Source organism: Chlorocebus sabaeus, chromosome 8 (assembly GCF_047675955.1).
Source record: "Chlorocebus sabaeus isolate Y175 chromosome 8, mChlSab1.0.hap1, whole genome shotgun sequence".
In the NCBI taxonomy this organism is placed as follows: Eukaryota; Metazoa; Chordata; class Mammalia; order Primates; family Cercopithecidae; genus Chlorocebus; species Chlorocebus sabaeus.
The window spans coordinates 51,920,424-51,933,779 of record NC_132911.1 but is presented as its reverse complement, the minus strand read 5'-3'; the positions used below and the strand labels follow the sequence as shown (position 1 = coordinate 51,933,779).

Sequence of the window (13,356 nt, the reverse complement as noted above, 5' to 3'; positions counted from 1 at the left end):
TGCTGTTCATTCTGTCATTTATGTTAATGCCTTTTTAATCTTTTTTCCTCTTTTAGAAAGGTTTCATTTTTTTCCCCTTTTGTTCCCTTCTCATACTCTTAAAGAACACTTGAAGTAGGCTTTTTTTTTTTGAGACAGTTTCTCTTTTGTCACCTAGACAGTGGAGTGCAATGGCACAATCTGGTTCAAGTGAGTCTCCTGCCTCAGCCTCCTGGGTAGCTGGGATTACGGGCAGTCTGCTAATTTTTGTATTTTTAGTAGAGACGAGGTTTTACCATGTTGGCCAGGCCGGTCTTGAACTCCTGATATCAGGTGATTCACCTGCCTCAGTCTCCGAAAGTGCTGGGATTACAGACGTGAGCCATCGCTCCTGGCCAAGAGTAGACTTTTCTATTTGGGGTAGCGGAATGGAAGCTTGTTTACTTTGTGGAGAAGAGTGGGGGTTGATCTTCTCTGATTGTTTTCTGCCACTCTTTCTTTCCTTTTTGCTTTTCTCCAAATATTTTCCTTACAGTTGTTTGTTTGTAAGTGAATGTCTTGTATAGAGTTTATTAATAACATTTAGCATAGGTTAGTGACATTTAGCACAGAAGCATATTCATTCATTGTTTTCATTTTTATTCAATGTCTTGAAGTTGATTAGCTCTCTCAAGGAAGTTTATCAAAAGAAGAATTGGCTTCTGTAGTCAGAAGTTTTACATTATAGGATGTTGGGATTATTAAAACTTGGTGGCAAGTTGAGGCAGTGATAGCCTGGTGATGTCAGTTTTATTGATTTCACTGAGCCAAAATGTGATTGAAACCTTAAATTATTATTTTTTTTAATTTAAACTGTTTGTTAACTGTGTCTGTGACCTAATTATTAACCATTCTGAGGCATATTTATAGAATAATTGCTACATTTCATAATTTAGAGTACTGTTAAAAACTTAAAGTCACAGCTTGATTTATAACATGGCATTTGTAAATGCCTTTTTTTTTTTTTTTAAAGAATTATTCTAGTATTGATGTCCTCTTACACCGAAGTAGACTCACCAAATTGCAGTCTGTACAGGCTTTAACAGAAATTCAGGAGTTCATCGGCTTTATAAGCAAACAAGGTAATTTTTTTCATCTGTCATTTTTTTCATTTCTAATTGTGGAAGAGTTTTAGCATCTAAATTATTTTCTACTTAGTGAAAGTGCATGTTTCTTAATGTATGGGTTAGAAACTCCATCGAATTTCCTTTACAAATATATATTTTCAGATCATTGAAATAAATGTTTAAAATGGTCAGGCAGTGTTCTAGGCACCAGGGCTGCAAAGTGAAAGAAAACATGCTGCCTACCTTAATGAAGCTTTTGGAGTAGTGGGGTGACTCCAGAGGACACCTGCCCACAAGGGTGGTGGGGCCCACCCTGGCCTGAGAGGGTGCAGAACTCTTGGAGGAGGGTCCTGAGCAGTGGGGAAGAGGCAGGGGCTTGCAGACAGAAAGCTGTGGTGCCCATGAGGTGCACACTGAGGGTACTGGGTGTCCTGGCTTGAAGGGAGGGCGGGAAGGCTGCGGGCAGCAGGGCCCACATCAAGAAGGCCTTTGTATTGCTGGTAAGTGGGATTTATCCCAGTGCCTATGGGAGGTCACCCAAGAATCTAAGGGGAAGAATACATCTTTGCAAAGGTAAAATGTTTTATTTGTTAATCTGAATTTCATTTTTGTCTTAAATAATTAAAAATAATTACAAAAGATGCTTTTCAGAATACTGATAAAAACTGATATTTATATCTACCTAGTTATTTTCTGTTTTAATTTTGGAAAATTATTTCCCAAGTACATATTAATGATGTATCATTTATTAAGTGCATTCTGCTTTCAGGAGCTATGTTAATCTCTTTATCAGTATTACCTAGTCTTTTTTTTTTTGAGACGGAGTCTCGCTCTGTCACCCAGGCTGGAGCGCAGTGGTACAATCTCGGCTCACTGCAACTCTGCCTCCCAGGTTCATGCCATTCTCCTGCCTCAGCCTCCTGAGTAACTGGGACTACAGGCACCTGCCACCACGCCTAGCTAATATTTTGTATTTTTAGTTGAGGTGGAGTTTCACCATGTTAGCCAGGATGATCTCTATCTCCTGACCTCGTGATCCACTTGCCTCAGCCTCCCAAAGTGCTAGGATACAGGCGTGAGCCACTGTACCCGGCCAGTGTTTCCTAGTCTTTATAACAACTTCATGAGATGGATTTTTTTCTCCTCATTTTTTAGAGGCTTATAGAGATTGAATGACTTGCCTAAGCTAATAAGTAAAAGATTTAAATTTTGAACCCAGAACTGTCTTATCTAAGCTTGTGTTCCTGACTGCTGTTTTCCTCCAACAGAAAGAAAACACATTAGCAATGTGAATTTTCAGTTTCATAAAGATTGTTATGAATCTCTTTTCTGAGACCCTTGAGGCCAGAATGTTTTGGACACTAGAAATATTACCTGTATACACGCCAGGGGCTAGGACAGTATTCTATAACTCTCCAGCTTAAGTTACGAATATTCACATTGATGCCATAAACAAAGACTAAGTAGCCCTATACCAGTGAAGATCAGATTTTTTTTTTTTTTGCCAAGAAAATTTGCTATAACCCTGTGAAAATCTTTTTAGTTATCAATGCTTTTTAGATTTTGATATTACAGATGGACTGTAGACCTGTAATAAATGTAAAAAGAATTTGTGCATGTTTATTTCTCCATCCTTAAGCAATTGAGTTTAAATGTTAGAATACATTAAATTTAGTATGGTAACTTTGTGTCCTTTTGTGAAAGAAAGGACTTTTTTGTAATTTGGGCAGAAGTCTGAGTTTTCTATTTACTGATAATGACCTTACTTTGTCATTTGGTCTTATAATTGAGCTATGGGTATAGTCACCCTCTAATACTATTTTTAGGCAATTTATCATCTCAAGTTCCCCTTAAGAGACTTCTGAACACCTGGACAAACAGATATCCAGATGCTAAAATGGACCCAATGAACATCTGGGATGACGTCATCACAAATCGGTAAGATGTGGTCCCTTTAAGTCAAATGTGGATTGGTTTTTGAAATTGTTGGAATGGTTTTTCTTCCAAACCATGGTTTAGAGAAATGTGGGATTTGAGCCTAGTGCAGCTGTTTTCCGTCCTTCCTGTTTCCCATGTAAGTAGTTTCGATAGAGCTCTCTGTGTCTGCCGTGTCCTCTTTTCCTCTTGCCCTGTGGGGATGCTGCTGTCGGGAGGTGCTGGTGGCTGATCCTGAACCTGCACCTCCAGGAAGGGAGACAGGGTCAGTGTACATTTGCTCCTCTCACAACGGAATGTTAAGTAGTTAGATGACAACAAAGACGACAACTACATAATGATTTTTATTATCCGATTTTATAACTAGGATTTTTTACATTCTTGCCTCCTATCTCCCAACTCCATTACACAGTCGTGTCACTTTCCCAGGTCTCAGGTCATTTTCATGTTCTCATCTTCTCCCATCCTGTAACTACCCTGTGGAATCCATAGGGCAGGTGCTAACCATGTAATAAAGTCAGAGAGGTTGTGGTTTATTGCATGCAAATGTGCATAGGAAATAGGACTCAAGGACTCTGATTCCAAGTGTCATGTTCTCCCATTATTTCCTCCACTACTACTTTTTTTTTTAACTTTTTATTTTGAGATGAGTTCTTCTGGAAAAGTTGCAAGAAAAGTAGTACTCTCCTGGGTGCCTTTAACCCAGATTCACTGATTTTTTAAATAACATTTTAAACATTTTTCCATGTTAGCATTTGTATTTTTTTCTTTTCTACCAGACCCTACATATTATTTATTTTCTGAACCAGTTGTGAGCGTAAGCTGGATACATCCCTTTGCCTTGTTATAGATCAGTGTTCATTTCTTAAGAAAAAGAGTGTCTTTTTATTTAACAGTTCGGTGATAAACCTCAGAGCTTTCATTTTTCCTCTAAAGCCCAATTTCAGTTTTGTCAATCGTCCCAGTAATGTCCTTTGTGGCATTTTCTCTACCTCTGTGACAGGATCAGTACAGTATGATAGACTGCATTTATTTGATGTGTCTGTTTAGTCTCCAAAAGGCTTTGTGTATCCTAATACTGACACTTTTGAGTAATGTTCCTCTGTTTGGGTTTGTCTTATGTTTCCTTATGGTGGGACTCAGGTGATCTGCCTCTGGCCAGAATATTCCTCAGGCTAGCAAATCATGCGTGGGGCAGAATGTCCATCTGCCTTTTACTGGTGATTTTTTTTGTTTCTGTTTTTTTTCTGTTTTTTTTTTGTTTGTTTTTTTTTGTTTTGGATACAGTCTTTTTGCCCAGGCTGGAGTGCGGTGGCGCAATCTTGGCTTACTGCAAATTCCATCTCCCAGGTTCAAGCAATTCTCCTGCCTCAACCCCCCAAGTAGCTGGGATTACAGGCACGCACTACCATGCCTGGCTAATTTTGTATTTTTAGTACAAAAATACAAAATTTGGCTAATTTTGTATTTTTCAAAATTTTTTGCCAAGCTAGTCTTGAATTCCTGACCTCAAGTGATCCTCAAGTGAGCGTTGGCCTCCCAAAGTACTGGGATTACAGGCTTTTACCTACCATGCCCAGCCTGGTGATAATAATTTAGATTGTTTGGTCTCTTCACTGTATAATGCCATTTATTTATTTATTTTTCCTTTCCAACTAACAAATGTGGGAGCTGCTTTGAGACATACAGATGTCCTGCTTCTCCTAAGACTTACCCCTCCATATTTCGCATTTGTGGATGACTCCTGGCCCAAACCAGTGTTGGCAATAATGGTTGCAAAATAATAATTTCTGACTCTACCTATTCATTTATATTAGTCTATGTCTTATTGTAGGCAGGCACCCTCCCTTCTGTTTACGTACTTATTTACTTTTTAAAGATTATCAATAAAGACTCAGGGATTCCAATTTTATTTAGTGGGATATAACCTACTACTGTCCTTATTTATTTTGTGTTCAATTATCTCAGATTTGGCCAGCAGGCTCCCCTTTAAACTGGCAAATCAGGCTCATCTTACCTGTCTTCTCCTGTTTTCTTTTAGAAATGTTACGGATTTAGGTCTCTGATGCATTGGAAGAAAATTTTTGTAAATGGTGTGAGGTAGGGGGTAGGTGTTTACTTTTTCCATATAGATATCTATCCAGCCCCATTTGTTCAAAAATCTTTCATAATTGAGTCGCCTTGGCAATTTTTTGGAAACTCAGTTGACCATGTATGTGTGGGTCTATTTCTGTTGTAGCCCTTGCTTTGTGTTTTTTTTTTCCCACAATAGCAAACAAACTGTCTTCATTTCTATCACTTTATAGTACGTTTTGAAGTCAGATAGGATGAGTTCTCAAACTTTTCTTTTTTTTGAGACAGGGTCTTACTCTGTCACCTGATCATGACTCATTGCAGTCTCAACCTCCCAGGCTCAAGCAGTCCTCCCACTTCAGCCTCTCAAGTAGCTGGGACCACAGGTGTGCGCCACCATGCCTGGCTAATTTTTTTGTCTTTTTTTGTGGAGACAGGGTTTCACTATGTGCCCAGGATGGTATGGAACTCCTGGGCTCAAGCAATCTGCCCGTCTCAGCCTCCCAACATGCTGAGATTACAGGCATGACCCATGGCACCTGGCTCAACTTTGCTTTTCTTTATGAAAACTACTTTATTTTAGTTGATTTGCATTTATATTTACATTTTAGAATCTGCTTGCCAATTTGTATAAAGAAAAACTGCTGAGATTTTTACTGGGACTGTATTGACTATAGTTCAGTTTGGGGGAGTTGCTATCTTAACAATATAGAGTTACCCAGTTCATTAATATGACATATCTATGTATTTTTTCAGTATGGAGATCTTGGATGTCTTTTGTGATTTATTCCTAAGTATTTTATGTTTTTTGGCACTGTTATAAATGGATTTATTTTCAAAATTGTATTATATTTCCCAATTATTTGCTGCTAATGTAAATTGCTTTTTATATATTAACTTTGTATCTTTGCTAACTTGGTAGTTTTAGTTCTTGTTTTGCAGATTCTCTGGGATTTTCTATCATATCATCTGCAGATAGGGTCACTTTTCTTTCTTTCTGAACTTTATGCCATTTATTTCATTTTCCTTCTTTGTTAAAACCATGAGGACCTCAAGTACAATCCTGAATATAAGTGGTAAAATGAGCATCTTAGTCTTATTCTTGATGTTAGAGAAGACAACTCACTCATTCAGCTTTAAAAGATGGTAATGTTTTTGTAAATGCCTTTTATCAGACTGAGGAAATTCCCTTCTATTCCTGGTTTTCTGAGAGTTTTATTATGAATGCGTGTTGAATTTTATCAAACAATATTTCTGTATTAGCTTAATCATATTGTTTTTCTCCTTTATTGTGTTTATGAAGTATTACTTTGATGCTTTTTAAATATGAAGTCAATCTTGCATTCTTGGGGTAAACCCAATATGGTCATGATGATCCCTTAAGGATTTTAGCATCTGTATCGAAGTGGGATATTGGTCTGTAATTTTCTTTTTTGTAATATCTTCATCAGGTTTTGGTATTAGGGTTATCATGGACTGATAAGATGAGTAAGGCATGTTTCCTTCTCTATTTTAAAAAGAAGTTTATAGCCAGGCGTGGTGGCTCACGCCTGTAATTCCAGCACTTTGGGAGGCTGAGGCGGGCGGATCACCTGAGGTCAGGAGTTCAAGACCAGCTTGACAAATATGGACAAAACTCGTCTCTACCAAAAATATAAAATTAGCCGAGCATGGTGTTGCATGCCTGTAATCCTAGCTATTCAGAGGCTGAAGCAGGAGAATCTCTTGAACCCAGGAGGCAGAGGTTGCGGTGAGGCAAGATTGTACCATTGTACTCCAGCCTGGGCAACAAGAGCAAAACTCCTTCTCCAAAGGGGGGAAAATTATATAAGATCCTCATTATTTCATACTTGAATATTTGATAGGATTCACCAGTGAAACCTATCCTATTTGGGCATGGGTTTTCCCTTGGGGAAGATTTTTGATAATGTATATAATTTCCTTAGTCGATACTGATAGAGAATTTATTTATTTATTTATTTATTTATTTTATTTATTTATTTATATTTTTTGAGACAGAGTCTCGCTCTGTCGCCCAGGCTGGAGTGCAGTGGCGCGATCTTGGCTCACTGCAACTCCACCTCCCAGGTTCATGCCATTCTCCTACCTCAGCCTCCTGAGTAGCTAGAACTACAGGCACCTGCCACCACGCCCGGCTAATTTTTTTATTTTTATTTTTATTTTTTGTTTAGTAGAGACGGGGTTTCACCATGTTAGCCAGGATGGTCTCGATCTCCTGACCTCGTGATCCGCCCGCCTTGGCTTCCCAAAGTGCTGGGATTACAGGCATGAGCCACTGCGTCCGGCCGAGAATTTAAACTTTCTGTTTCTGGCTGGGCATGGTGACTCGCACCTGTAATCCCAGCACTTTGGGAGGCCTAGGTGGGCAGATCATTTGAGGTCAGGAGTTGGAGACCAGCCTGGCCAATATGGTGAAGCCCTGCCTCTACTAAAAATACAAAAATTAGCTGGACATGGTGGTCAGCACCTGTAGTCCCAGCTACTCAGGAGGCTGAGGCAGGAGAATCAGTTGAACCCACGAGGTGGAGGTTGCAGTGAGCAGAGATCATGCCACTGTATTCCAGCCTGGGAAACAGCAAGATTCTGTCTCAAAAAAAAAAAAAAAAATTATATTTCTTTTTGTGTCATTTTTGTTAAATTGTACTTTTCAATCACTTTGTCCATTTTCTTTTTAAATTTCTGCCTGCCTTATTTGTTTTTTAAAGTAAATTTGTCCATTTCATCAACATCATCAAATTGTTGGTATAAAGTCCATATTATTCTCATCCTTATTATTATTTGTAGTGTCTGTGGAGGGAACCCTTTTTTCATTCCACATATTGGTTATTTGTGTTCTCTTTTTTAATACTTGATTCATCTGGGTAAAAGTTTGTCAGTTTTGTTGATCTTTTTCAAAGGACCAGTTTTTGATTTTGTTGATTTTCTTTATTATCTGTTTTCTATTTAATTGATTTCTAGTATCATCTTTACTATTTTTTTCTTTTCCTCTTACTTTGTATTTGCTTTTCTTTTTCTTGTTTCTTTAGGCAGAAACTGTTGATTTTATACCTTTTCTTCCTTGTAATATAAGCATTGAAAGTTACATGTGTCCCTCTAAAGTACTGCTTTAGCTACATTCTGCAAATTTTGGTATGTTATTCAGTTCAACATATTTTTCTAATTCTTATGTAACTTGATCCATTAAATATTTAAAAGTGTTTTAATTTCCGAATACCTGGGTTTTCTGGCTATCTTAGTGATTTCTAAATTCCACTGTGGTCAGAAAACACCCTCTGTATGGTTTCGTTCCTTTTAAATTTTATTGAGACTTCTTTTATGTGCCACCATATGGTCTGTGTAAATACCCATGTAAATACCCATGTAAATTTGAAAATTTTGTATATTCTGCCATTCCTGGGTATCAGGTTTTATAAATTTCAGTGAGATCAAGGTAGTCAGGGATACTTTTCAGATCTTGTATGTCTTTACTGTTTGTTTATGTAGTTCCATCACTGCTGAGATAAGGATGTCAAAATCTATGATTGTAGGATTGTCTATTTCTGCCTTTAATTCTGTGTAGTTTTACGTACTGTATTTTGATTCTGTTATTAGGCACATACACGTGGATAACTGCTGTTTTCCTGATGAAATTATTTATTTGTTTTTATTATACTTTAAGTTCTGGGGTACATGTGCAGAACATGCAGGTTTGTTACGTAAGTATACACATGCCATGGTGGAAATACTTTTTTTTGAGATGGAATTTTGCTCTTGTTGCCCAGGCTGGAGTGCAGTGGCATGATCTTGGCTCACTGCAACCTGCACCCCCCAGATTCAAGCCATTCTCCTCCCTCAGCCTCCCAAGTAGCTGGGATTACAGGCATGTGCCACCACACCCAGCTAATTTTGTACTTTTAGTAGAGACGGGATTTTGCCACGTTAGTCAGGCTGGTTTCGAACTCCTGACCTCAGGTGATCCGCCCACCTCGGCCTTCCAAAGTGCTGGGATTACAAGCGTGAGCCACCATGCCCTGTCAAAATACTCCTTTTATCATTATGAAGTAATGATACATCGATGTGTGTGTGGATGGATTTCATGTATGTTTATGAAGTAACATATAATGAAAACACCACTAGATAATATTGTACTTTAAACAGTCATACATATTCTAAAGAACATATGTGGTTTTCGTCACATATTCTTTAGAACATAAGTATATGTCTTTTATTATACTTACCACTCTGTACTCATCATTTATTCCTAAGACCCAAGTTTTTCTCTTGTGTCATTTTCCTTTAGCCTGAAAATCTTCCTTTAGCAGTTCTTGTAATGCAGGTCTACCTGTGATGAACTCTTGTTAGTTTTTTCCTTCTCTGAAGATATCTTTATTTCTCTGTCATTCTTGAAGGACACTTTCTCAGAATGTAGAATCTGGGTAGATACTCCCTGCCCCTTGTGGTATCTTTTGGCCGCTGTGTCTCTGAAGATGATATCTTTGCTATTCCTGTTGTTGTGGCTCATATGTAATGTGTCATGTTTTTCTGGCTGCTTTCAGGATTTTTTTCTTTATCATTGGTTATCAGCATATTGATTATGATGTGTCTAGGCCTGGTTCTGTTTGAATTTATCCCATCTAAAGTTCACTGACTTTCTTGAATCTGTACATTTTTGTCACCAAATTTGGGGAGTTTTTGGTCATTGTGTTTCTTCAAATACTTTTTGTCCCAATTTCTCTTGGTCTCGTGGGAATCCAGTTACACATACATCATGCCTTTTGACATTTTTCCATAAGTTCCTGACTGTTCATTTTTATTCATTCTTTTTGTTGTTTATTCATCAGATTAGATAATTTCTATTGATTTGTCTTCAATCTTACTCTTCTTTTGTCTTACTTGTTCTTCTAGGAAGTCTGTCTAGTGACTCTTTTATCTTAGGTATTATATATTCCAGTTGTAAAATTTCCGTTTGGTTTATTAAAAAATATTTTCTCTTTTTCTGCTGAGATACTCACCCTTTCCTTTATTGCATGTGTTTTTTTCTTGACCTCCTGGAGCATAGTTAAAATAGCTGCTTTAAGGTCCTTATATGATCATTCCAACATATGGGTCAGCATAGAGTTGGCATCCATTTTCTGTTGAGATGGATACATTCTCCTGATTCTTTTTATCAGTTAATTTTTGAATGTAATTTGTGAATATAGTAGTCCCTTCTTATCTAGGAGATACGTTCAAAGATCCCCAGTGGAATCCTGAAACCATGGATAATACCAAACCTTATGTATACTGTTTTTTTTCCCTATACATACACACATATGATAAAGTTTAATTTCTAAATTAGGCACAGTAAGTAACAATAATAACAATAATAAAATAGAATAATTCAAACAGTATACTATAATAAAAGTTAATGTGAATGTGGTCTGTCTCTCTCAAAATATCTTATTGCACTATATCTCCAGTAACTGAAGCCAGGGAAAGCAAAACTGCAGGTAAGATAAGGAGAACTACTGGATTCTCTTGCGTAGATGCTGGCTTATAATTCTCTAGCTGGTGATCTGTTTAGATAGTAGGCTCTGTCTTGCATTTTGTTGATTGAAACCTCAGTTCCTTTCCAAACCTGTGCTGTTTTGAGTCTGTCTGTACATGCATACTTCAGGGCAGCCTAAGCCTGGTGGGTTCATGTGCAGAACTAGAGGATTTTTCTCTGATTCTCTCCCCTCCAGGATTCTCCCTGTAGCACCTATCTGCCTGGGCTCCTTTTCTTGTTCCCCTGGGTAGAATGCAGCAGGCTTGCCTTAAGGATCTCAATCACATTGCCACCACACTCCACAGGGTCAAAAGGGAATAAGACAGAGAGGAAACAGGAGACCCATCCCAATAGCAGACCCTCCCAGTTTTGATTCCCTGCACATACAGTCTGCCATCTTTTATTCACTCAGAGTTCTTGGGGAGTTGTATTTTATCCAGTTTCTAGTTGTTGTCAGCAGAGGATAGGCCCAAGGGGCTCCCAGTGCCATACCAGAGCCAGACTCTGTTGTTTTTAGAAAAGATGGTTCTCTTCTTGGTTTGTTCTCTCTGATTTGATGTGAGAACATGTCATGCAGTGTAACTGTTTTCTGTGTTTGTTTAATTTGTTCCCTCTGTCTGGGACTCCCTTGTCAACTCCACTTCTAAAATTGCATGCACCCTTCCCAGCCCAAGGGAGTCTGTCTCATTCTGTGGATGTTCCCACCTCCCTTTCCTGAAATGCCAGGCACTTTATTCACACTGGTAGGAGACATTTATGGATTCAGTAATTCATTATTTATTCAAATGTTAATCCAGTACCCACTTGTATTTATTGTTATGATTAAAAACAGTGAAAGCTTAAAATCAGTGGCAGCTTTGGGGAATGAGCCAGCACTGTGGTTGGTGTGGGGATGAGGAGCACAGAGCAGTGTGGTAAGAATAGGAAATGGCCAGCGAGGCTTGTATCTTGGGAGTAACAAAAAAAGAGGGAAAAGGAAAAAGAGATGTGAAACATGATGGTTTATCTGCCTACAGTGTTTCCTTTTCCCCTCCCCTCCCCTCCCCTCCCCTCCCCCTCCTCTCCTCTCCTCTTCTTTCCTCTCCTTTTTCCTTTCCTTTTCTTCTTTCTTTCCATGCACAGGGTCTTGCTTTGCCACCCAGGCTGGAGTGCAGTGGTGCAGTCATAACTCACTGCAGCCTCAAACTCCTGAGCTCAGGCGATCCTCCTGAGTAGCTGGAAACACAGGCTCATGCCACCATGCCCAGCTAATTTTTACTTTTTTTGGTAGAGATGAGGTATCACTATGTTGCCCAGGGTGTTCTCAAACTCCCTGGCCATAGTGTTTCTAAGAAATTGGAAATCAGTTCCTGGAAGAATAACAGAAATTTACTTGATTGTTGATCAGGGATGAGCTTTATATATTAGGGCCCTTTGTCAGTGTTACTAATATTAATGGAAATAAAATTACTTGGACAGAGTCATACATGTAAATTATGATTCAAATAAAAATAATTTTGAAGTTGGGTATGGAGGCACACACCTATTGTTTCAGCTTCTTGGGAGGCTGAGGCAGGAGGATTGCTTGAACCCAGGAATTCAAGGCTGTAGTGTGCTATGATTACATCTGTGAATAACTACTGCACTACAGCCTGGGCAACATAGTGAGTCCTGTTTCTAAAATAATAATTTAATAGCAACCTAGACTTACCTTTTAAATTTTCATGGTTGGGCATGGTGGCTCATACCTGTAATCCCAGCCTTTAGGAGGATTCCTTGAACCCAGGAGTTTGAGACCAGCCTGGCAACATAGCAAGCCCCCGTTTCTACAAAAAAATGTAAAACTTAGTTTGATGCGGTAGCATGCATCTATAACCAACCCCAGCTATTTGGGAGGCTGAGGGAAGAGGACTGCGTGAGCTTAGGAGGTCGAGGCTGCAGTGAGCTGTGGTTGCACCACTACGCTCCAACATGGGCAACAGAGCAAGACCCTGTCTCAAAAAAATAAATAAATAAAAAGAAAAGAAAACTTTCAGTGATTATAAACTGTTTACTGTTATATATTTATCACCTTAAGTTGGGACATATAAGGAGCAAAATGGCTCAACACAGGGTATGTTACCCATTCATCAAAAGATAAAATTTAGGCCAGACATGATAGCTCACTCCTGTAATCCCAACACTTTGGGAGGCCAAGGCAGGCAAATTGCTTGAACTCAGGAGTTCAGAACCAGCCTGGGCAACACGATGAAACCATGATTCTACAAAAAAACAAAAACAAAAAAAAAGAATTAGCTGGGCATGGTGGCCTGCGCCAATAGCCCCAGCTACTCAGAAGGTTGAGGTAGGAGGTTGGCTTGAGCCCGGGAGGTGGAGCTTTCAGTGAGTTGAGATCTTAGCACTGCACACCAGCCTGGGTGACAGAGCCATACTCTGTCTTCAAAAAAAAGAAAAGAAAATGGTGAGGTTGAACATTTTATTCTGTGCAACTGGAAGCATTAAGTGATGTATGAAAAGTACTGTTAAAATATCATTGGTGGCCGGGCATGGTGGCTCACTCCTGTAATCCCAGCACTTTGAGAGGCTGAGGCGGGCAGATCATGAGGTCAGGAGTTCAAGACCAGCCTGGCCAAGATGGTGAAACCCCATCTCTACCAAAAATACCAAAATTAGCTGGGCGTGGTGGCACGCGCCTGTAATCCCAGCTACTCAGGAAGCTGAGGCAGGAGAATCACTTGAACCCAGGAGGCAGAGGTT

The 13,356-nt window shown here is 39.0% G+C and overlaps 1 protein-coding gene across 4 annotated transcripts in view; it reads left to right on the top strand.

The window, feature by feature from the left end:
- The window catches only part of PRKDC (protein kinase, DNA-activated, catalytic subunit), a 189,496-nt gene that overhangs the window by 136,242 nt on the left and 39,898 nt on the right, over positions 1 to 13,356 (top strand). For all 4 annotated transcript variants that reach the window (XM_008000566.3, XM_008000564.3, XM_008000565.3 and 1 more), the window contains exons 67-68: positions 992 to 1,100; positions 2,912 to 3,023. In XM_008000566.3, the coding sequence (XP_007998757.3) occupies positions 992 to 1,100; positions 2,912 to 3,023 (221 nt within the window). The remainder of the gene's footprint in view (positions 1 to 991; positions 1,101 to 2,911; positions 3,024 to 13,356) is intronic.